We start from the raw sequence: 26,733 nt of genomic DNA, 5'->3' as shown, positions 1-26,733 counted from the left end.
GTTACGGGTGATTTACATCCAGAACACAGATACAATTGCTGGCTTTGTTTACCTGTGTTTTTCACTAGGACTTTGTTCAGATAGTGCCGAAAATGATAAACTGCTTACTTTTTCATGCTTGTGTTTCTCCTTGTCTTTTTCTCTCTTCTCGCGCTCTCTTTTCTCTTTCTCCCTTTCCTTCTCTTTCTTCTCCTTTTCCTTCTCTTTCTCTTTCTTTTTCTTCTTCTCCTTTTTGTCTTTCTTCCTTTCTTTCTCTTTAGGTTTCTCTTTCTCCTCAAACAGTTTTTCGGGGAGCATTGGTGACAAGGAAGGCAGCATGGAGGGGACCCGCACTGCTGCAGCGGGGCTGAATAAGGGCAGAGCCATTTCTTTGGGGGGCAACACCAGTGGTGTTGGTGGGGCCTTCATCTTCTCTTCTCTACCCTTATCTTTAACCTTTTCCTTTTCCCTTTTCTCCTTATCTTTCTTGCCCCTTTCTCTATCTTTCTTCTTATCTTTATGCTTCTCTTTCTCCTTCCTCATAATTCCATCTTTTAATCTCACTTTTGGATCAACGTCTTCAAATTCTTTTATTTTAAACTTATAGGGATCTGATTCTTCATCTTTAAGAAACTCCTTCCATGGGTACTTTGTTTCCTTGCCAACTTCCTTTTCTTTCTCCTTCTCTTTCACTTTATCCTTCTCTTTACTTTTTTCTTTGCTTTTGTCTTTTTCCCTCTCCTTATCCCTCTGCTTTTCCTTCTTTTTCAATTTAGTCTTCAGTTCTTTTTTCAACTTCTTCTTTACCTCCACTGATGAAGGCAGCTTTGTTTTCTCCTCATACACGTTGTGGAGAGGTTCAGGAGTGGGAGGAGAAACGGAGGGAGAAGAGATATAAGCAAAGTTGGGAGGCATACTGGCAGGCGTTCCCAGTTTCGCCTTCCGCACCACCTCGTCGATGGAGGCGTCCATTGTCCATGAGTTATCAGAACTTGAAGTTCCACCTGAAAGAGGAAGAGGAGTGGATCCAGACTTGGTGAAATTGTTTGAAGAAGTGGAAGCTTTTGGAGTGGTACACTCCGAACCTGAAATTCTCTTAGGGCTGGTAAAAATGTCTCCTTCAGATTCTGATCCGGAAGAAAATTCGAAAGGGTCTGGCTCCCGTTCAGCACAGGCTCTCGCAATCACAGCATCAATCGAGTCATCGATGGTTTTGTCCGTCACCACAGCCTTTCTCGGCTGAGTCTCACTGTTCAGTTTCCCAGCATCAGGGGGAGTTTGGGTTTGTTTTACCTGGATGGGATCTTTACTGAGTTTTTCACTTACTGTGGCTGAAGGAGTCCTATTTGGTGTTTCGGGTCTGACAGGTGGTTGGGGGATATGAGACATAATCTTGGGGCTTTTGGGGCTTTTGGGGCTTTTAGAACGTCCGGGTGATTTCTTTTCTTTGGAGACAGTTTTTGGTGACCGAATAGGACTTCCAACCATTGCTGGTGACTGGGTGGTTTTGGGTGACTTAGTCTTCTGTCCTGGAGAACTGGTTTTGGTCTTTGTTTTGGGTGGAAATGACTTGGTTTCTAATGGCTTTGCAGTTGGCATTTGTGATTTTGCCACTGGAGCCAACATGGGTGGCTCTGGTGATGGAGGTGCAAGGTCTGTATTGTCCTGTGTGTGGACTGGAGACAGCATTGGAGGAATCTTTTGTGTATTTATTGAACTGAGTGGTTCTCGAGCTTCCAATAATACCACATCTAGAGTGTCCCCTTTAGTGCTTAAGAGTCGTGGACGCTTCATGGCAGGCATCTCTTCAGCTTCAGGACTGTCCAATGGTCTTTTACCCAAGAAATTTTCATCATTAATAATTTCCTCCTCCTCCAATTCATCATCTTCTTCCAAGGGAACTTGCATGGCTTCTGCTGACGTGCCCCCATCAGTGGGTACCTGCTCTTCTTCTTCCTCTGGCAAAGAAGAAAAACAATATTATTGGAATGTAACGAAACCTAATAAAAACAATGCTTCAAACATGATTTCTAGGAAAGAAAGGAAATTGAGTGTTTGGAGAGTAAAGCTGGAAGTTCTCAGGGATCTTCCCTACCTGCGCGCCATCCTTCTTTTAAGAGCAACAGTCAGCGATGGCAGATGAACAGCTAACTGTTGTTCTCTCAGGTGGTGTGGCTCTAACTTCAGGATCTGGACTTTGCTAAGTATTTCCAGGTTTTCTTCTCCTGCTTCCTTAATTAGCTCTTTTCCTGTCTATCTATTTCCATGTCCTTCCCATGTCCCCCATGCCTCACACGCATACACACACCCCTCTAGAAACCAAGAGATGGGTTATTACATGACTACACTCCTCAGAAGTGACAGAAAGGCATGCTTTTTAAGAACTTCTGGAATACATTTTAATTTTCTGAATGCAATTCCTCTCCCACTTATAACTTCTTTTTTGTTTGATGTCAGCTGCTTGAGAGGCAGCAGGGTACAATGCAATACATTCTGCTTAGACATTGGAAAAAACAGAGTTTCAGCTAGAGTTCTGGCACTACAGAGCAACCAGTCTTAGGCAATCTCTCAACCTCTTGGAGCCTGCTTCCTGACCTTTCAAAAGGGGCCAATGCTACTTGCCCAGCCTACTTGACCAGAGTTGCAAGATAAGATTATTTCTTTCTACACATATTAACTTAGCATATAATGCACAGTGATCAAGATTGAAAGAGCTTAGGGAGAATTCATGACCTAAAAGAATTCAAAATTTAGTGGGGAAATAATGTACGTGTGTAGCACACAGGAAATGACTAGTGCCATAGACAGATAAAGTGCTATAAAATTCAGAGGAAAACAGATTGTTGCAATGTCAAATATGTGGGCAGACTTAGTAATTATACAGTGTGTGGAATACCTGTAGCTGGGAGTGGCAAAGTCCAGGATGAAGGAGCAGATGACAGAGAAGGAGGTGGGACACAGGAAGTATATAAAAACTAGGGAATAATTTCATTTGTCAGGAAACTAGGGTACAAAATGGAAAGCAGTGAAAATGAAGTTTAGTAAAATTATATCCAGATCCTAGAACTTTTGAATTCCAGACAAATGAACATGACCTTTATTCTCCTGGTAGTTTGGACGGGGAGGCCAACTGGAGCCAACAATGAACAGAAATGGAGACAAATGGAGAAGATGACTGGGATATGTATTAGAAAAATCACACTGGCAGAAACATGGGTGGGTGGGATGGGAAGTAACAGGTACTAAAGGAGAGGGGACAAGTTACAGGGTTACTGAAATGATACCGGTAAAGGCAAGAAAAGTCTAAATTAGAATAGTGGTAACAAATAGGAAACAACAGAGGTAAACGATGTTCTGAAGACAGAACAGATAGAACCTGACAGTGCTGGAGTACAGAAGTTGAGAAAGGATTCAAATACAATTTCAAAACTTTGAGGCCTAGAGAGTGATAAATGTAGTCATTAACAGAAATAGGAAATAAGGAAAAAGTAGACATGATCATTACCTCAGTGCCTTGAAACAGTTTGATAAACACTTAGTCAGCAATGTCTAGTAGGCAGCTAAAGATATAATTCTGAAGTTCAGAAAGCAGGACATGGTGTGTGAGAGAACAATCTTTCTTGAGATGATTGAAATTACAATAACAGATGTATGAGCAAGGGTAAAAAAAGAGCCAGCAGGTTCAAATATTTTGAAGAATACCTACATATAAAAATAAAGGGAAGAAGAATTTTAAAAAATACAGGAGGATCAGATGTCAAGGAGACCAGTGGAGCAATTTTTAAAAAGGAAGCCTCAAGAACCAGGTCAGGACTTTTGAGGTCAATGAGAATGAAGGCTAGGTGGGTGTGGGGGTGTGTGCCAATAATGCCAGCTACTCAGGAGGCAGAGGCAGGAGGATCGTGAATTCAAGACTGGCCTGGGCAACATAGTGGCAACATAGTGAGACCTCATCTCCAAAAGATAGATAGATAGATAGACAGACAGAGAACAGAGAAGAGAATGAATGAAGGATAACCGCAGCAGAAGTCAGGCTTTGAAAGCATCAAGGGGAGATCACAGGACATGGATGAGGCGATGGAAGGGATGCATTCTGCAAACTGTAAAGAACAAGGTGCCTTCAGTACATACGCACTGCTGTTACTTGATAATGACACCATCATCTATCCAGTACCTGGGACAGAAACATGAGAATCATTCTAAACTACTTCCTTCCCTGTGACCCCTTCAAATTTGCATTGTGAACACAAGTTTTCTACTCTATTTCCTTTTACATGTCCCCCCACCCCCATTACTGTCCTTTTAGTCCCAAGCCCCAGAGCCTCTTCTTTGCAACCACAATTATCTATCTGGTCTCAGCCTCAGTGACACCGTCCTTAGAACCATCTTTCACATGTGACCATCTGAGGTGGAGCTCCCCATCTTAAAATTTTTCACTGGTCCCATCAGAAATAGTTTGCTAACGGTATCCCTGGGAGTCTGAGGATTTTCTGGAATTCCTTCTCAGACTACTACTCAGTAGAGGCGAGGTCTCCTATTCTCCAATAAATGGGAGAGTTACCTCTTAAGATATGTTCTATGTGCTTAGCTTCCATAGAAGTCTTGTTGTAAGGCTAAAACATGTAAGAAAAATCATCATTCTAGGGGCTTGGGAGATAGCTCAGTCGGTAGAGTGCTTGTCTTGTAAGCACAAGGCCCTGGGTTCGATCCCCAGCACCGCCTCCCCCCCCCAAAAAAATCATCATTCTAAAATATAAAAATCCAATTTCTCCGGCATGACTAAGAAAGATGCTCTATGATCCAGTATGGCAAATGGTCTCATCATTCACAGTGGGCCCGCGCACTCCACACAGCCCAGACACACGTCTGTGCACTTCCCCAGATACGCAGGGCAGTGCCATACCTCTGGGCCTCTGCTCGTGAAACTCCCTTTGCCTGACATGTCTCTGCCCTCCTGACACACTGGTGACTATTTCTCCCATCAAATGTTACCTCTTCTGTAACGTTTTTTTCTTAGCAACTAGAAGTGATCACTTACCCTCTTTGCTGCATGTGTAGCTGTATTTCCACTATCATGCAACAGAGACTGCCTAAGGGATTTATTATTTGGCCCTTTACAGAAAAGATCTGCTGATCCCCGTCTTAGACCTACCATATTCAGAACATGGGAATACTTCCTTCCCTCCTCACTCTTTGGAGAATGAATTTGCTCAAATGGTAAACATGAAAAATCAGAAAGAAGACAGCTTTAGGATATTGTCCAAGTGAATGAAAGTTTTTAGAATACTTATTAGATTCAAAGAATTCCTTCATACTCTACAGTGATTCATGAATCTCAAAGATGCCAAAGCAGAAAGATAAAGGTTTGCTGGCCTAATGTGTTAAAGTGAACTTTGACCATGTAGGTGGTGCAGGCCTGTAATCCAAAGCAACATGAGAAGTTGAGGCAGGAGGATTCCAAGTTCAAGGACAGCCTGAGTTACTGAGCTTCCTCAAGCAATCTAGCAAGAACCTGTTTCAAAAAAAAAAAGGGAAGGGGGTGTAGATGAGTGGTAAAGTGACCCTGGTTCGATCCCTAGTACAAAGAGGAAAAAGAAAAAGAAAAAAAAGAAAGGAGAGAGGGGGCGGGGGATGGAAGAAAGGGGAAAAAAAGTAAATTTTGCTTTAATTCTGGAGGCTAATTTGAATCTATATTACTTCTGAGAGTGAGTCCTCTAGAGCGTTCCTTAGCAAGACATTGGGAAATGCTCAAATAGTCTCTAGAAAGAGGCTACCCAAAGACTATCATACTAGTCCTCCAGATACAAGGACTGGTTTGCAATCAGAACAGCATGAAAAGTTGTGTTCTGAACATAGTATGCTTAAAACTGTACTATTCTATTAGTGCAATTTTATCAGATTGGAATTGGCAAGATGGCTACCAGATAGACATTTGAACTGAAGGAAGTATGCCTGGTTTGGCTAGGAAAAAACTTAAAACCTTCATATAAATAAGTTAGAAAATTCATTGGGTTTGTTTTTAATTTAGAGTTAAAATAACTCACAAAAGCAATAAAAAACTGGGTTGGGGTTGTGGCTCAGCGCAGAGTGTTTGCCTAGCATGTGTGAGAAACTGGGTTCATTCGATTCTCAGCACCACATATAAATAAATGAATAAAAAAAAGGTCCATCAACATCTAAAAAAATTTCTTAAAAAAATAATAAAAATTAATGTTGGTTGTTCACATTTAAACAAATAAGAGAAAAATTTTAACATAAAGCTTGATTTAAAGTAGGACTACAAACTAGAGAGGGTTATTCTGGTGTTGCTAATTTATTTCTATAATTCTTGTTTTCTGTTCAAGTCCCTGCTGCCAACATATTAATCTAGGGGTTTTATATGATTTAAAGGATAGATATAAATTACAATACTAAACTGTCACAAATGTTGCTTTTAGGAATACCTAAAATTACAAAGGTTTTAAAATAGGTCTTTAAAGAATCAAGAGATTATTAGTTTAATTTACAATTTTCTATTTACTTTTAAAAACTTTATAAGAAATCTTAGATTGCAGTATTGAAATAAGTCAAAATGAGCAAAGAACTTTGCTGGAAAAGAAAGCCTTAAATTTTTAAAAAGAACAGGAAGAATTATGAAGGCATTTTAAACAATTTTTTAAATGAGTAATTATCTGATACCTATCCAAGGCCACAGGCAGTGTGCATATAGGTATAATGCACAACAATGAAAAAATACTGAGACTATAACCTAACTTCAGAAACAGCACATTATCAATGTCATTCTCCCGACTTTGGCTCCTTTCCCACTCACCCCCTGCTTTCTCCACCCCATCCCCAGGATATGGATAACTCCTGTTGAAAAAAATAAAAGTCAAGATTTTTAAAAATCCACCATTCCCCATTTCCATTATAGTTCTGCCACATTTGACTGTAGCTTTCTTGTTTTGGAACCTTACATAAATATCATACCACATAATGTTCTTTTGCTTTTTTCCACCCAGTATGATTTTGGACATTTACCTAGGTTGATCAGGTACTATATATTACAGTTCATTCATTTTCACTGTTGCTGAAACATTCTACACTTATTAATACATTCTCCTGCATAGGGAATTTTTCCACGAGTGAATGTATTTTATTCTAGAAATACCACCAACTGAAATAAATCAGTTGATCCAGCTGATGTCTGCTCCAATATAAACATAATTGATGGTTATGCATAGTAAGTTTCTGGCTTTTTATAACAAAGATAATTTTAATTTTATTTTCTAAGATTTTGCAATCTTAAGATAAAATATATGATGGCTAAACCAAATGGTTTATCTTTTACCATGGGTAAAGTTTAATTTTCGTTTGATCAGAGGAAGATGGCAATAAAATATTCTTTGCAAAATGAGCACCATTAATAATTATAAAACATCCTACAACTGTTTTTTAAAGTGAATTTTTAAAATAATAACTTTATTTTATTAATTAGTTTTGTATATGGTGCTAAGGATTGAACCCAGTGCCTTATGCATGCTAGGCAAGCACTCCACCACTGAGCCCAACCCCAGTCTCTTATGAGTGTTTTAATATTTTCTAGTGCTCATCTGTGGAAATAGTTTGACTACAAAACTGCACAATTTGTCCAAAAGAAATGAAATATTATATCTGATGATATGCAATATTTCTATTGTTTCAACTTTTTGAAACTGGAGGAAGGACTCTTCTGTATATATGTAATAAACAAGTATTAGAGAAAACCCTTGTTCATAAAAAACTGTTCATTGTGTAACTTTAAGCAAGATCTTCAACTTCTTAGTGCTTTCTTTCTTGACCCAGCAGATGTAGACATTAGCATCACATACCTTTCGAGCACGATAAAAAGTAATCAATAATTAGAGGTAAGTAACAAGCTTCTAAATAATAATACTGGTCAATAGCAGAGATACACATTGTAAAGTCACCCTTATAATACTTTTGGAAAAGATTAAGAAAACAAAAAGCAATCTCTATAATCAGTGTAAAACACGGAAGCACAAACAGCACAAGACCAGAGTTAGCAGTCATGGGTCAAAAGGTACCAATCTCCTCAACCATCTGCCCTGACAACTCTGTTCTGCAATGAAAAGAGTGGAGAGTTGTTGCAGAAACTGTTTAAGATGATGGATATTCCAGTTAAGGAAGCCAGTGCTTGATAAGTCTTCACACTCATACTGCTATGGGAGGTAAAGAGTTACAAAACCAGGGCCTTCTTTCTGCTCAGGTTAAAAGTTGGTCAAAGTTAACAGTGATATGACTTTCAATGTTCTTCCTTTCTGTGAGAATTTGTTTAATCTTATGATATTTGTTATGATTATTATTACTATCATTCATTGGAGAACACCTTTAATTATGATATAAGCCTTTACTTTCAGGGAAGAAAAAAACAAGACCACCAACAATAAAAGAACATAAGCAGAATCACACCTAAACCAGTGGGAGAATCTATTTTCAAAAAAATTTTAACTTATTTAAGTCATGTGCACTATCAACAACCCTATTTTTCATAAAGAATCTCTAAAATATGAATGTTACAGTTCAATCATAGAAAAACTGCCTCAATAAGGAGGAACTTTTCATTCTGTCAAGTATTTTTGCATGTAGGAATTTGGCTCTTAAATGTCCTCCAAAGGTTCATGTGAGAGGTTTTGCTCCACTATGGGCTCCTGCTATGATGTGCTACTTTGCCACAGTCATAAATCAAGAGGGTTGACCAATTGTGGGCAGAAACCTCTGAAACTATGAGTCAAAATAAACCTTTTTTCTTCATAAATTGGGTGTCTCAGGTATCTGTTATCGTGACAGAAAGTAGACTAATACACCAGGTATGCTTTTTCACCAGTCAAAAAAGGAAAACAATGTGAAATAATATGAATGACTCAGAATTTGAAATTCAAATTGTGTGAAAAATACAGGTATTTAACTATAGCAGGAAAGCTTATCATAATGTAAAAAACTATAAAGAACTCATGAATAGCTGTGTGCAGTGGTGTACACCTGTAATCCCAGACATCTGGGAGGCTGAGGCAGGAGGATAGCAAGTTTGAGGTCAGCCTTGGCAAGTTAGCAAGACCCTGTTTCAAAATAAAATTTAAAAAAGGGCTGGGGATGTAGCTTTGAGGTAGTGCATCCCTGGGTTCAACCCCTGTACCACCAAAAAAGCAAAACAACAACATAGTAACTCAGGAATACCCTTCACCCAGACTCACTTATTATTTACATTTGATTTATAATTAGGCAATAATTATACATAACTTTGTATAATAAAATTTATTATAATTTTTTGAGAACTGTTTAAGTTGTAGATGGTCCTTTATCCTAAATGCATCAATGTGTGACTCAGAACAATAGTCAAACTCTCTTTTAATAACATAAAAGAAATAAAATGTATTCATATTAATGTCCATCTTTTAAAAACTTCACAAATGTTCATGGGGGCAGGGCACTACAAACTCCATTCCAATTTTCCTTCCTTAATGACACAAATAAATAATCCACACTCCCTACATTTCCTTGAGGAATAATGAGAAAAACATGCTTCTTTACCAAACTTCTCAAACAAAAACAAAACAAGGCAATAAGGTCTGAACAAACCACAAGGATTTCAGGGAGGTTAATTCCAAGCTACTATAAATATTGACTTAGAACAAAATATCTTTTTAACTAGAATAGTAAATGCCTTTAAAGAAACACTATAATCTAAAAAGCTCATAGACATTAGGAAAAAAAAGGAAATTGTTTGCACATGGCATGAAAGCTTTTTATCTCATTAACTACACAGATGCATGCAACTTTTAAAATTCAGTGGCATGTTCTCAAACTAAGCAGAAAATACACTTCCATTTTTAAACTTTAAATAAAGGAATAATAAAACTATTTAAAATTTAAATCTATTTAAAACTAGATTTCTCATGTTTTTTTAAAATACATGCAGAAACTAATTTCAACAAAGATGACACAAACTTTATTATTTTTCTATTCATCTGTGCATCCTATTTTATAAGATTCCTTTTCTGTTAATAAGCATGAAAGGATTATTTAAAAGTGTTTCCTGAAAAACACCTTTATATTCATCTGGATATAAGGTATATTTATCAAAACCAGCTCCTCGAAGTCACTCAATGCTACAAGTACTCACTCTTCCACCTTCTGGATGCCACTATGGTAATTTCCTGTCTTTAAGAATTGACCACATTTTGTGGTCAAGGTCAATTCAAGTGGTAGGGCAGGGAGCTGCACAAGGTACACAAGTAGGACAGAAATGAGGAAAGAAATGAAAATTACTAGAAACAGAGCTGGACTGAAATACAGCTGGGATCTCTTCCCAGACCCACAATTCAAACTAACACAGTCCATTTGGTCTCCCAAGACCTAAGATTTCTCATCTACAAAACATAAGTATTTATATCTGACTTCCTACTGCTAAGAGTTGAAGGTCTTTATTATTATGGACATCTTTATATGTAACTGACCCATGTGCATGGGATGACCTAAATTAGGGCAAGACAGAGCTACTCCTGACCCAAAATATCTCAATGAAAAACATGTGACAGTACTGTCTGACCACTAGATTCATGTCTTTGGATAAAGGTAACATCTTTAAAATGTTTCAAAGCATTTTTAAGACAGTGAAGCGACCGATGAAGCTAACCTTATTTTGGGGAGAGAAGACTGAGAAAATGGAACATAAGTACAATAAATTGATGGATTATTGGAGATGAAATGGGTCTGGAACATAAGGTACTGCCAGGAAGGTCAGGGTCAGGCTCAGGTGCTATTTTGAAGAGAGGGAGCTGGAGACAATTGACAAATAACAAGAAGAGAGACTGGATGTCTGGAGTGGGAAGGAGGAGCAGCAATATCAAAATCAACTGCAATTCATTGAACACTTTAGTTTTTAGTTCTAAATGAGACTTAAAAAATTAAGTCCATCTACATCTCCTCATAAAATATATTTAAATTCTCCTGTCTATAATGTATCAGGAATCAGACCCTCAAAGTATGGCTCAATACATACAAGTGAATATGTATTTTTAAATAAACCAATTTACTTAAAAAATGAAATTACTAGCAAAGACAAGACAATTAGGCAATGACAATTCATACAGTATAACCAATCAATAACACAGTATATTAATAATGGAGTGAAGATGATGTGTTATAAATACTGATATAACACACTAACCTGTAAAAAAAAGCACTATTTCACTAACATTCTGCACAATAAAAAACTAAAATGCTATATAAGCAAGCCAACCTGAAGTGACACCTAGTATTATAAATGGCCTAATCTATATGTTAATACTGTTGTATCACATAACTGCAGCAAGACTAAGATAACAATATGACTTTGGGGTTTCTATGGCTACATCCTGGGCTAACGTGCCTGAAAGGGCTGGCTGCTGACACCACACAAGCATTCCGAGTGCTTCTTTTTGGTTATTTATGATATGATTTATGATAACGACAACATCTCCTATTTTCTCTCCTCCTCAGATACAATAAATTGCTATCGTTAATCACCCTTCTTGGTTCAACTATGATTACAATAGCATAATAGGACCTAGCTATGGTAATATTGTGGATTTTTTTTTACAAGAAATAAATACAAGTAGATCTCTTCAGACAATGTCAATATCTCTAATATTTTAATCATCTTCCTTTAAGTCTTTCAGAATAAATTCTATTACAACTAAGATTCCATATCCAAGATGTAAGCCCTTGGTGCAAATCAAATTTATAATCAAGCACCACACATTCACAAATCACTACTATCAAGATTTTCTTAAACTTACTACAATAGGAAGACTGTGCACAGGACATAGTTTCCTTTTCAAGACAAACAATGGCAATTCTTTCCTGCATTGATAAAACTAAATCTTATTGTTGTTCCCCCTTGCCCCAGAATAAGACAAATTAGCCATTTATCTATAAGAAGGAAAATAGTGGAGAAAAAATAGAACTGCAATCACACACACATGTATGATATGCCTCCGCCAATTACTGGCTCTGTGGTCATTTAATCTTTCTGAACTTCAATTTTCTTTTATGCCAATCTGAATTAGCAAGAAGTTCTTCTACCTTTCTGGCTCTTGAGTAACAAACAGCAAGACAAAGTATGTAAAGAATTTGGACAAGTGTTTAATAAATGAATGACACTAAAAAAAGAACAGAAATTCTTCCCTTCCCTGAATTGGTGTCCTTTCAAAGGGCTGATGCAGTGCTAACAGAATTTGGGAAGCCCTTGGGAAACTTGCAAGCATCAACATGTGAGTGAGCTCAGATTAGCATGTTTGAAGGGAAGAGTGTAGCCCAGACCCCTAGCCAAAGCATCAGACCTGTAATTGAGGGCACTGCCCACCAGGCAATCACAAATATATGCCTGAGTCCTGCCCTATCCAGCAGAAAACGGCACAGTGGAGTCAACGCAAAATGTCAGTCCACAGAACTGTGAGCTACTAAATAGCTGCTGTCTGAAACCACTAAATGTTGTGGTGGTTTGCTACACAGAAATATTACCTATGTGTTCACATATACAGGTACAATTAGTTCTTGTTATTTTTGGTAGTTATATATAATGTTGCTGTGAACACTGAATTATGAACACTGAACCACTCTCCTTGGGAAAGTGCAGGGTTAGGTTCCTGTCAGTCTCTGATCACAATGTTTCACCAAATGATCAGTTATAACCTTGTTTCGTATGTTTCTTTTTAAAGACACCTAATTTAATATCTAGTAATAATTCATTAAAATTGAACTATTACCTAACAGCAATATACCTCATGCCTGAAGGAAGTTTATGCTATATCGCAGAACAACAAACTGTACTATACCACTATGCTTGGGGACACTTTAAATGCAAAATCACCAACAAAAAGCACAAAAATGTAAAACATATGGTACTACATAGACCACAAAAATGACACTTGTTTAAAGTATGAGAGCTGAAGCCAAGACAGTGTCACCTTGTTCAACCTCATCTGGGACATGAATGTTGAGTGACTCAATTTTTTGCCACTTTGCACATGTATTCTCTTTGGGAAAGTTCTGTGGGAGTTCCGTGAGCATTTGGGGCTTACAAATACATGCGAGGAAGCAGGTAAGGTCGCACAAGCAGAATTTGCACATAAAGAAGATCATCTGTATAGAATTGTATGGATATAAACTGATGCACCTTGAATACTTTATGGACTACTGATTTAAAACAAAATATTATTTTGCTTGGAAGTAATTCCAGTTCTAAGAAGCATTTTATGAAAAGAATAAATATGCTTTATGAACTAAATTGTGACTATATTTGGCAAACATTTTTCTAAATCCTAACTGGGACATGTTTTAGTTTAATTCAAAGAACTAGCCAGGTACAGAACATTCTGCTCAAGCCACATGCTCCTTCCCTGAATATCTGGGACATGTCAAGGTCTTTATGTCCACATATTCTGCACTTCTCCTATGGGAACACTCTTCCCTTAGTTATGCCCAGGCTGTCTCTCTCTCTCACTCTGTAAAGCCTAAGCTAAACATTGTCTTTTTGAAGAAGTATTCTCTAGTCATTTATTCTATATCCAAAAAATAAAGAGTTACAATTTGTAACAGCTTGACTGTTAATACATTTTTGGTCTGTTTCTCTGATGAAGCCTCACAGAGACCGAACTATGTTTGCATTTAAGCTAGGAACCATTAGAGGCTGATGATAAATACAGATGATTCTGATTTATGATGGTTTGCCTTATTTTTCAATCTTATGATGGTTTGAAAGCAACAGGCATTCTGTAGAAACTGGACTTTGAATTTTAAATTTTATCTCTCCCAGATTAGTATACATGGTAAAATATTCTATTTTCTAGGTAATTTAGAGGTAAGCAAACAAAAGACAAGGTTTCTGTTCTCATGGATTTTACTAGCAAAGCTGATAGGCAACAAGTAAATAAAAAGGATAATTCAACGGTGCTTAAGTGCTAAGAAGACAACAGAAATAGGAAAATGGATGTAGAAGGGGAGGTGCTACTTGAGATAGTCACCGAGGCAGTGACACTTCAGCTAACACTTGATCCAGGAGTAAGATGTAGCCTTGGGATGAAACCTTGCACAAGCATTTCAGGGAGAAAAGAGAACAAGGGCAAAGGTTGTGGCGTGGTCATCAGTTGCCTGCGGACAGAGCAGCAGCCGGAGGGGGCCAAGCTTGGAGGGGCAGAGGGTCCTGCAGGATGGGTGACTGGAGGCTTGGCCTCTGCCTAGGCACTGAGAGAACCTAAGGGTCAGGGGAGGTCCCAGCCAGTGTCATCAAGGCAGTCTGTCTGGAACAAAGGAAAAGACCCAAGAAGACGAGTAGAGAAAACTAAGGAAAGGCATTCACACATTCACCATACAGGCACACAAGGTAAACTATTAGATGAGGAAAACAAAAGAATGGACAAATAACCATTCTTTATACAACCAATAACAGTTGTGTGAAGTCAAAGATGACTGGTCAGAATTAATTATACCCAACAGGAAATTTATTATTACACAAAATGACATACACGTGAAAACTCACTAGGTAAGGACGATGAGCATCACCATCCAACTTCCACCAACTTAACCACAGAAATGTAAATACAACCCCACTAATACTGCAGAGCCGGAGGCCAATGCACTCAGGAATGTGTATCAAGAAAGGCTATTTAAAGTCATCTGATATTTCACAAAGATGCCAAAAAAATGTCTTGGAAAAAAGACATCCTTTTAAACAAATGGTACTGGGAAAACTAGATAGTTATGTGTAGAAAAAAGAAATTAGATTTCCATCTCTCACCTTGCACATAATTCAAATAGAAATGGATCAAATACTTAGGAAGTAGACCAGAAACTTTGCAAGTGCTATAAGAAAACATAAGTTTAACACTGACAACTGACTTCCTTAATAGGAACCCCAAAATACAAGCAATAAAACCAAGAATCAATAAGTGGATGTTATCATATTTAAAACCTTCTGCTCAGCAAAGGAAATGATTATGAATGTGAAGAGAAAGCCTACAGAATGGAAAAAATCTTGGCCAGCTATTTCTCCAATAGGGAAGTAATATTCAGAATATGCAAAACTCAAAAAACTTAACACTCAAAAAACCACAAAACCCAATCAATACATGGGCAAAAGAACTAAACAGAAACTTTTCAAAAGAGAAAAAACAAAAGACCAACAAATATGTGAATAAATGTTCAGTAACTCCAGCAATCAAGGAAATGCAAATCAAAACTACCCTAAGATTTTTATCTCACTCCAGTCAGAATGGCAACGATCAAGAGTATGAACAACAACAAATGCTGGTGAGATTGTTGGGGGGGAAAAGTTACCTTGCCCATTAGTGGGTTAGTGGGACTGTAGACTAATACAAGCACTTTCTGGAAAGAAGTATGGCGATTCCTTCAAAGACAGGATGGAACCACCACATGACGCAGCTATCCCACTCCTTGGTATCTTCCCCAAAATGTCTAAAATCAGCATACACAGTGATACACCACATCAGGGTTTATGGTAGCACAATAAACCCTGGCAATAGCTAAATTATGGAGTCAACTCAGATGCCTGTCAATAGATGTATACATACAATGGAGTTCTACTCAATCATAAGAAAGAATCAAATTATGGCATCTGCCAGTAAAAGAATGGAAATGGAGAATATCATCTTAAGTGAAATTAACCAAATTCAGAAATTCAAAGGTTGGTTTTCTCTCATATGTGCAAGCCAGAGTAAAATAAAGGGGGAGGGAAGGATAGGATAACATAAAGAACCAAATAATGCACACCTGTAATCCCAGTAGCTTGGGAAGTTAAAGCAGGAGGATCCAAGTTCAAAGCCAGCCTCAATGACTTAGGGAGTTCCTAGGTAACTTAATGAAACCTTGTCTCAAAATAAAAAATAAAAAGGGTTAGAGATGTGGCTCCGTGGTTAAGTGCCCCTAGGTTCAATCCCTGATTCCAAAAAACAAACAAATAAAAATTATTAGACAAGTAAAAGTAAGTCTAATAGAATAGAGGAAGGAGAATGGGAGAGGGGAGGGAAAAGGGGGGGATCATGAGCTGAAATCAATTTCCATGTATATATGAGTTTGTCAGGATGAACGCAACTACTATGTACAACTCTAAAGCTCTAAAAAAAAAAGGCTCTTTATCTTTGGGATACACTTTATTCTATTTTGTACATTTCCATACAAACAAAAATAAAAAGTTACAACTACATGTAGGTTGTTTAATACTGCATTTCGTATTGCATACACTCATAAATGTAGAGTAATACAAATATTTTAACCAAACCTTTATTCTAATTTAAGACTGTCCCAGGGCTCTAAATGACCTTGACAAAATTCTGGAAAAAATATCTCAAGACCTGGGGCTCTAAAGCTATTTTAGAATTAACTCTGAATAATTGTCCCACAATATGAGTTTCTTGATTAATTGCTTAAGATAAGGTCTCCTTTTCGTTGTGGCCTCCAGTGGCTCCCTCTAGTTCCCATAATCACTTTTGTCTCATTCTTCTAAACCCTGGAAGGCTAAGAGAAAAATCAGAGATATACCAATTCCATTACTTGGGGATTAGCTAAGAGATAACCCTTTGTATTCCATTACTGACCATTATTTGAGTAATTATCCAATAACTATAGTATGTTTGAAAGATGCACTAATTGTTTTCTAAGGCTCACTCCTGCTTTATATCAGAAAAAGTTATAAATGTTACATCCTTTAGCAATGGAAAATCTACATTTGGGTTACATGAGAAAAAGCAGTAAGACTTTTACTGTATTTAAAAATTTTTTTTTCTAAATAAAGAATAAAAACTAAAACAAGAATAGTCTACTGAAAGTCTTACTGACTAACTAGAAAATTAGAACTCTATTTTTGACCAGATTTATGTTTTACAAGAGTCAAATTTCTGCATAATTTAGATAGAAAATTGGCAGGGATGGTTGTTGCATCTAATTTCAGCAAAATTAGTATTCAGCCACCTGAATTTTTGGCAGTGTTCCAATATGTTTATCCAAAGCAATAAGTAGACAGAAAATAAAAGAAAATTGACAATCATGCTAAACGAGTAACTCTCTCTACCTCTAACTCCGCCAACACACCCAGAAACACATGCACACATACACATGCGTGAATATTTTAAGATATGGGTAAATGACTTCAAAAGTATACTTCACGAATGGACCCATGGTTTTGCACTCCTCTTATGCAAATCAGCTGCAGAAAGAACAAGAAAACTCACTCCTTTTTCAATGTATAAAGGATGCTATGATGATAAGCTGACTCAAACTTGGCTTATTAAGGGGTAATTATTTTTAAAAACCACTAGTCCTCCAAATAAAGCAAATAATTTACATCAATTCTTGACTGTCTCTGCTAAAAGATGAAATGATAGTGATGATAGTTCTAAATTCATTAGTATTCGCTTTTGAATATCCCCCAATAAAAAGTCAAAAACCCACATAACTAATTTCTGCTTATAGCTCCTCCTAGAATTCTACATAGTTGGCACAGATGCATAAAGTGAGAGTACAAACCATGGATCTAAGGTTTACTCTGCACCTCTTATCTGCACGCCTTGAGCTCAGAGAAAAAGGAAAAGCATTAATTCTTCAAACTCATGTTAACTTTGTGTCTAGCAATGTCTGAATTTGGTGGTTCTTAAGACACTCATGAAGGCTAGAATGAAGGACAGTATAAGGTTTGGAAACCAGGTGGAAAATGCTGGTAAGAGAGAGGCTTCCATTCCATCCTGTTTGCTATGTATCTACTATGTCCTGTGTGCTAGGCGCTAAGAACTCAAATATGAAAAAGACTTGCAAAATATTTACCTATGAGAAATTTTCAAAGTTGGAAACAAACATATTATGTAAAATGTAATAGTTTGCAATAATTAATAAGCAGAGTGATAGGCATATTAGGAATAAATTTTAAGAGGACTGTCCAATAGAAATATAACAAGAGCCACATAATGTAACCTCTGATTGCCTTAGTAGCCACATTGAAATATTTTAAAAAGGTGAAAATATTATTTCAACATGAAATCAAAATCAAAATAATTTTTAATGAGATATTTTAGTTTCCTTTCAAACCAAGTATTTGAAATCTGAAATGCATTTTATACTTAAAAAGTATAGTTCAAATTCAGGTGCTATATTTTTATTAGAAATACTGATCTGTATGTGGGTTCTCATAAAATTTATGGCTGAAAAAGTAATCTGAGAAGTTTCAAACATACTTTAAAGTGTTCCTATAGTGAACAAATTATTAGTTTTAAATTTAAAATAAGTAAAATGACAAAATAATTTTCAGTTCCTCAGATGAGCACATTTCAGATGGTCCAGACACCAATTCATAGCCACTATGCAGGACCAGGAAAACTTAGGTTGGAGAACAAGAGAACATTTCAAGTTATGGATCAAGAGGTAATTAAGAAGTAGGATGAAAAAGACTGAATATGTAGCTGACTATGTGCAACTATGAGAAAACCAGAGCAGCAGCAGCAGAAATAGCTGCAGAAAAATCAAGTTTATAAAGAAGGGGAAAAAGAGCAAGAAAGAATTAACACTTATTAAGCACCAGCAACAATGTGGTTCTCCAGAACTAGGATCTGACATCCCGAAATAGCAGTGTACTAGGTTTCACACAAAGAGTAGATTTTAAATCCTCTACATATGTGCTCCCTTCTCAAATTAGCTAACTTTGCTTCATTCTTCCATCTGGATGCCAGAAAGCAGTGATTAATTAAGTATATGGCTTAGTAGGAGTCACATGGCTTGACTTCACATCTTGCCTTTACTACTAGTAAGCTGTGTGAATCTGGGAAGGTCTCTAAGCCGAAAAGATGGGATAAAAATAAAGATGTTCCTCAATTTACAATGGGGTTAGCAATTTACGATGAGAAACCTGTTGTCAGGTGAAAATATCTAAGTCAGAAATTCATTTAATTAACACACCTAATTGACTGAACATCATAGCTTAGCAACACGGCCCTGTCAAGAATCGATTGTTTACCCTTGTGATTATATGTCCGACTGCTTGCTGCTGTTGCCCAGTATTTCAAGAAAGTATGGGATGGCGTATCAGTAGTCAAGGAAAAGGTCAAGATTCAAAATCTTAAGTATGGTTTCTACTGAATCTGAATGCATGCTGCTTTTACACTATCATAAAGCTGAAAAATTGTAAGTTGAATGACAGTTAAGTCAGGGACTGTCTGAAATATCTGTTATTGGATTCATGTGAGGATATAGTTTGTTAATGCTACCAAAGCACTTGGTATGACACTTCTTATACTAGAAGTGTTCAATAAATGGTAGCTGTTATAACTAATGCTGTAGTCCAGATCTTTATCATCTCTGGCCTGGATTATTAAAATGGAATACCAGTTGGTCCTCAGGTTTCCAATTTCTTACTATCTCCAATCCGTCATCCACTCTGCCATTAGAATTAGCTTCTGAAATCAGACATTGATCATGTCTACTCTTTCACTTAAAAATCTTCAATGGCTTTCACAACTCTCTGCCTTTGACCATACAACTCTTCATACCATCTTTGGCATAGAAGAAAACTGATAGCATTTGATACCCTCCTTATTACAGAATATTTTTCAAGAGAAAAAATTTAGTACACATCTTAAGAATTCAGGAAAACTCTCACACGATCCTGTCTTCAAAGACCATTTCCCTCCCGTAGAGCACAACAATGGATAAGAGCCCTGGAATCAGACTGGCCCAGATTAGAATCCTGATTCTGACATGTATTAGCTCTGTGACTTCAGGCAAAACACTTAACCTCCAAGGGTTTCAATTTTCTTCTAACGTATACACTACAGGTTTGTGGTAAAAGCCCTGCTACTTCCTAACAAACAGAAGGCATTCGATAGTTAGCTTCTTTTCTTTTCTCATCTAAGAATAAAAGATAAATGTTCACAATATTGGTTTGCCTCAGCCTGTGAGTCTCTAATGGGCAGGAAATCTGACTTACTCATCCTGAAGCCCTGATCCTGGAACAGTATTAACAAATCTCTGCTGAATTAAAAAAAAAAAAAAAAAAAAAAAATCACACTTTTCAGGACTTGGTACATCTAATTATATCTATTCTACATTAACGTAAAAGTGAAAGTGTATTTCTTGAGGCTTTAATAGCAGGTTGAGGTGGGGAATATTGGTCAGAAATATGCTTTGTGGGTGGAGGATAACAATTGAGAGTATCATATTTCATATTAAATTTCAATTTACTCTTAGATAACTAAAATGTGGTATATTCAAAGAATAGAATAAGATGGAATGACATTCTGACATGATACAACATGCATGACCCTGAACATGTGCTGGGTGCAACAGTGCATGCTTATAATCCCAGCAATTTGTGAGGCTGAGGCAAGAGGATCACAAGTTCAAAGTCAGCCTGGGAAACTTACCAAGATCCTGTCTCAAAATAAAAAATAAAAAAGGGCTGGGGATGTAGTTCAGTGGTAAAGTACTCCCAGGTTTAGTCCTCAGTACCATCAAATTTTTTTTAATTAAAATTTAAAAATACATTATACTAAGTGACAGAAAACAGTCACAAAAGACCAAAATGCCTGATTCAATTTATATGAAATGTCCGGAAGAGGCACAAATCTTTAGTGGTTAATCTAGGTCTGTAAGGAGGTGGGGGGAGGGGAAGTGACTGCTAAAGGGTGTGGGGTTTATTTTGGGGGTGGAATAAGAATGTTCTAAAATGGTTTGTGATGATGGTTGTATAACACTGTGAATATACTAAAAAATATGTACACTTTAAATAGGTGAACCGTATGGTATACATCAACTGAGCTCTTGTGTTACAAAAATCAATCAACAATTACATGAATGCCTACTTTGTGCCTGGCACTTCTCCAGGCACCAGAGATATGGTGCAGCAATGTGGAATGAGTTCCGCCTTCTTTGGGACACAGAATAAAAAACCAAGAATTTGTCAAATACAGTGCTATGAACTAAAGCAGAGAGAAGGGACCAGGGAGCAATGAGACTGTGCTGCTTTAATTGGTAAAGGCAGGATCGGGTGATTTACTCATGTTTGGCAGAGGCCATGTTTATGTGTTGTACACTTGTATTTGTGTGGTGTTTTAACCATTAGACAATAAAGTAGAAAGGGAATCTACAAACTGTTATACATTGACAAAATTCTCTTATAATGTATTCTTTGCATAAGACTAATATAGTGAACAAAAGATCACTATTTTCAAATCTCATCATTTTATCACTAATTATAAATATTTTTAAAATGTTACCATAGACTTTATATTCAGAACAATGCTTTGGCTAAATAATACAGCAAAAAGATTCAGTGGGTGTGAGGGTGGGGAGGGAAGTACCTATCAATTTTCAAACTTTACTGCCTTCTATTTTGTATTTGTTATATTCTACTTTCTCAAAGTACCTATTTTCTATAGCATGCAGGAGCATCCTGTTTGTAAAAATGCTATAAGTATTCCTTGCCATTTGATAAATGTAAGAAATCAATGAGATCTTACTTGTTGAGTAAGCAAAACCTTCAATATGGTTAATGAAGGGACTTTAGAAGGGATGGTAAGTGGCAGTTTTTATATTCGATAATATAATTTTCACTCGATTCTTTTCATCATGGTACTCTTCTCAGTTCTCTAGGATTTTCTTTCTTTCTTTCTTTCTTTTTTTTATCAAGAGAGTATGTTAGAATTCACTCCGCCTTTTCTGTACCTCTATTAACAACCACATCTCTTTTTTGGGGGGCATGGGGGTGGGGTACCAGGGATTGAACTCAGGGGTACTCTACCACTGAGCCACATCCTAGCCCTACTTTATATTTTATTTAGAGACAGGGTCTCACTGAGTTGCTTAGGGCCTTGCTAAGTTGCTGAGGCTGGCTTTGAACTCATGATCCTCCTGCCTCAGCCTCCTGAGTCGTGGGATTACAGGCGTGCACCACTGCACCCCGCTCTTATTTTTGGTTCAGTCTAGTCGACATTTTATTTGATGCTCGTTTGATATGAGAAGAACTGCAATAGCTGCTGGGTTTATTATACACATCTCTTCTCCCAGCTTTTCTTCCCCATGAAAAGTCACTAGGCTTCAGATATGTGACTTCTGTCTCCTGGTGGTATAAAGAGGGCCTTGGAGGAGTTCTCTTTATAGCCCAGATTGACCAGGCTGCTCCCTCCTATGGGGAACAATTAGAAGAGCTAAAAATTATCTCTCTCCACCTCCACTTTTTCTCCATCTCTTTGAAGGCATCAGGGAACTACCAAGGGAGTGAGATTTGTAGGACTAAGATCCAGAATAAGATGGAATGGGAGAACTCAAGTGGGGTGCACCTCCCTCTGGGCTGCTGCTTTGCTCCTGCTGCCTGCAGAGACAATGCTGAGGGCTGTGCAGAACTTCCTGTGGTCTTGTAGAACTACTGGGCGGGAACTGACTGGTTGGATTTGAGCAGGATCACAACAGCTGCTGGGTTAAGGACTGCTTTTTGGGAACAAATAAATATGGACAAAAAGAAACTGAGAAGTAAACATAACAGCTCAGGAGAACCATGTCTGTGGCTTGAACCAGAGAGAGGAAGCTGTAATTGGTGGTCAAAGTCACTTTAAGAATGGGAAATCTAAACAGGCAACCTGAGTGTTGAATATGGCTTACAAATGCGACTTTTATTTTCTGGACTATACAGTGTTCTTAAACATTTTGAACAGCTGTCAAGAAGAATCCGTAAACTACAAAACAAATTTACAATGTAAATTTCTTGATTTTACGAAAACATTAGATCTAGAACTGCATGCCTATATCCCCATGTAGCTACCATGAACTAGAGTAGAGTAAAGCTGCCCTCATGAGTTGGGGCATATGTCACCAGTCTCTCCTGGGATCGGGTTTGTAAGTCTATGGAAAAGCCACTATCCCAGGGTTCTCCCAGTCAGCAATGGTGCAGGACCTGGCTGGATTCCCCAATGTTTTCTCTGGAAAACCCAGCCGTTTTACCTTCACTTTTAGAAGCAAAGCTTATGGTTTTGGGACCTGGGGTTGTGGCTCAGTGGTAGACACTGGGTTTGATTCTCAGCACCACATAAAAATAAATGAATAAAATAAAGATCTGTCAACATCTAAAAAAATATTTTAAAAAAAGCTTATGGTTTTGTAGGCATATTGGCAATAAAGTCTTAGAGTACTGTTATTCACACAGCAATATCATATAAATATGTATATACATTTAAAAATACTTTGGCTGAAAAATGTATTATAATTTTCAGTTGCAAAAATCCCGTGAATTATGAGATAAATTTTATAAATATGCCAATGGAATTTAATTAAAGCAGATGGGTTAAATATATAAATTTGATAAAATATTTACTTAAGTATCTTTTCAGATAAGTAATATTTTCAACCTGTATGGGAGGCCCTACTGAAAACTACAAAAGGGAATTAATATATAGTCATGGATGACTGCTAGATTGGCTCTCTCTTTTCCTGACTCTCAAAGAGATTTCTTCCAAATAAGAATTATAACTTCTAAGAACATTAACTAATACAACATTATAGAACTTAATAAAAACATCAACCTGTCACCTCTTGAATTATAACTGAAGTGGAACCACGTGATATCTCACTTGTGAAGCAAGAAATTGAGCTTACAACAAATATTCCCGACTCTTTGAAGCTGTACTAAATTTGATACTTTTGGGGGAAATGAAAAGAAGCAATTTGAATGGACCTATTAAAACCAAAAAACCCTGCGAAGTAATATTTTACTTAATTGAAGAGCACAGGAGCACAGTGGCGGATGCAGCACGGGGGTGTCTTCTGCCTCCACTGCTCACACATTGCTCACTGTTTCTCAACATCCATGACTGTACAACCCAGCTATTTCAACCTTTTACTTTTCCTCAGCTCTGCTACTAAGATCAGACACACTGTCTTGAATCCAGGGATTCCTTGAGAACTTGATATTTTTCAGACCCAACATAAGCAATCAGTGGTGAAGGTATCCTGCAGCCCCTTGAACGTCAACGCAGCAGTAAGGACACCTAGGGCCATCAGAACATTGCCAGGGGCAATGGTACTGGCAAATCAGAGGAGGGCTCTTCAGCCCTTGCCAAGTTGCTCCAAAGGTCTTGTTTACCTGATCACTTCAGGTCACCCCTCACTCACTCTTATGCTACCCACTCGGCCACCCACCTGAAATGCTTTCCCATGAACATCTTCATTCTAATTACAAATCGTCACCCTGTTTGCTCTCCATCTAGCAGTGACTGCTGACCACCTTTCCCTCTTTCCTGAAATTCGCTGTTATGATCTTCATTTAATGTTCAATTTGAGAAATATTTATTGTATGCCCATTCAAAAAGGAAGTGTCAGACAAAAAAAGCCAATCCACCTGCCAAAGAGTTCTGTCTAGTCAGCAAAACATGGTGAATCTGTGAGATTAATCCTCCTAAAAGACAACTCTCCCATGGAAACCTCCCAAGGACTCCTATTCTGTCTAATGAACTAAGGAACCTCTCACCCCCAGCCTGATGTTTGTGTCTGTCTATGCCACAGTTTTAACCTTCACTGTTCTTCCCTACCTTTCCCTCATCCTAGCAGTATTGGATCACTTCTTAACAAGGCCCTGGGCTCCCCATTACTGATTCTGGTGATACTGTTTCTTGATTGGAATTTTCTTTTCTCCACACCTGCTTGTCAAAATCTGATTTATTTTATAAGAAATATTGCAAATAATTATTAATCCCATGAAACTCTGCTTCTAATCAGGTTTCCACCTTCCAGTCTCTCAATCCCCATAGCAGTTCCTAACTTTATGTGAACACTTGCACTTATTATGTTTTGTATTTACTTACTTATCTGAGTTATCCAAGATTAATAAATTCCAAGCTTGTCAAAGGCATGGACTGTGTCTTAAATCATCTTTGTTTTCTGAACCTTTCAATTTAAATCTATAAATATTCATAAGATAGTTATATGCATGGCATCACACTAAAAATATAGTGGGTGCTCAATATCTATTAGATTTAACTGAATTTAGACCAAATCATTTCATAGTTTCCTGATAAGAGATGCACAGGAGGTAAATGTTTTCAGACTGCAGTCTAAAATGTCCCTATTCTACACTATGAGATAGAGTTTGGATAAACACAGAATTTAAGGTTGAAATGATTTCATTCAAAATTCTGATGGCAGGTACCACTATCTTCTTTCATTATTGCTGACTCCATTATGTCTTGAATCCTTTGTATGTGACCTTGAAGTGTGTATAATTTTCTTTTAATCTGACATCCTCTAATTTCACAATAACATGCCTTGGTGTGCACTTTTATTTATTCATTATTATGAAAACTTTTTAGGCTCTTTCAATATGAAGATCTAAATCCTTTATTTCTAGGAAATTTTCTTGTATTATCTCTTTGCTAACTTCCTTTGTTTTCAATGCTGTCTTTTCCTGGAAATCCTTTAGTTGGCTATAAAACCACATGAACTAATTCTATACTTTTCTCTCTCCTATTATTCTGTTTATCTAACTTGCTTGATTTCCTTGAATTTATCTTAAAATTCCTCTCTAGAACTTTTTCTTTTGCTTATTACCTTTTTAATGCCTAATAACTTTTCTTGCTCTTTGACTACTCGCTCCTCTTTTACAGCCTGTTCTTTTCTAAAGGTACACACATACATGTCTGTGTAAAGTTTTCTTCTATTTCCTGTATTGTCTCTACTGTTTTTTGTGTTGGATACTTTTCATGATGGGTAGTTACTAGCTATTTAAGCGTGAGTCACCAGAAGCTCTTTGTGGAATGATTGGGACTTTGCTGACTAGCAGGCTTCACTGTAAGATAATCTAGTTCTAAAATATTATCATATGTAGATATTTTTCTTGAGACAGCTCAGTTTCTTCAGGGAAGATCCTCCAATTTCCTGCATAGTAGGAACCTGATGGAGAAGGAGGAGGCAGAGTTCTATCTTTCAGTATATTATATTTTAATCTCAAATTGCAACACTATTTTCAGTACCACGCCTTGACTCTGCTGTGTTTCGGTGGCTCAGTTGTGCCAAGAAATGCACACACTTCTGCGTCCCTGCCTTCTGGGGTTCCTCCTGATGCCTTTAGCTTTGGACTTTCTGGGGATCGGACAACTTGGTACTCTCCTCTCAGGCCAGCGGTCTCAGCTTCCCCTCCTCTGCTAAGGCACGCACCACTTCCCATGTCTTCCTTTGCTCCCCAGTCCTTATGGCTTCATGCATTTTTTTTTGTTTGTTTAAACGACTCCTGTTTAGGGTTTAGAAAGATGCACAAATGAACTTACCGGGTCAACCCACTGTGTTTCAGTAGAAACCTCTCAGCTCCTCTGGGATCTAACTCCACTGCTGCTGAGGTTGTTGGCCCCACATTCTGTTACCGCTCCGCTTCATCACAATGCCCTTCTCCTGCCGCACAGAAGTCCCCAGCACTCCTCACTGCCTGACGTGAGTGATACTTAAGTCCATGAATGAACCGTCAGGAAGGTCACAAATGATTTAACTCTCCTTGGAATTTGTTTATTATTTTAAATCACAAATCTCTAAATCTTATTTTGCTGAGAAAATGTTTTACTGATAAAAGCACTTGTATCTAAACAATAAACACACTGGCCACCATTTACCATAAAATCACCTCTAACTAGTTCTTAGTATAAACCCTAATTTCCAAGGAAGCAATTCTCCTACTAACTGGTTACAGCCCTAGAGTCA

At 37.4% G+C, this 26,733-nt stretch overlaps 1 protein-coding gene across 1 annotated transcript in view; it reads right to left on the bottom strand.

The window, feature by feature from the left end:
* The window catches only part of TAF3 (TATA-box binding protein associated factor 3), a 170,066-nt gene that overhangs the window by 45,456 nt on the left and 97,877 nt on the right, over positions 1–26,733 (bottom strand). The window contains exon 3 of the mRNA XM_079106994.1: positions 109–1,937. Within this exon, the coding sequence (XP_078963120.1) occupies positions 109–1,937 (1,829 nt within the window). The remainder of the gene's footprint in view (positions 1–108; positions 1,938–26,733) is intronic.

This window comes from Sciurus vulgaris (assembly GCF_902686455.1).
Source record: "Sciurus vulgaris genome assembly, chromosome: 12".
Classification (NCBI taxonomy): domain Eukaryota; kingdom Metazoa; phylum Chordata; class Mammalia; order Rodentia; family Sciuridae; genus Sciurus; species Sciurus vulgaris.
The sequence above is the reverse complement of the archived record's forward strand: the minus strand, read 5'-3'. Positions and strand labels throughout refer to the sequence as shown.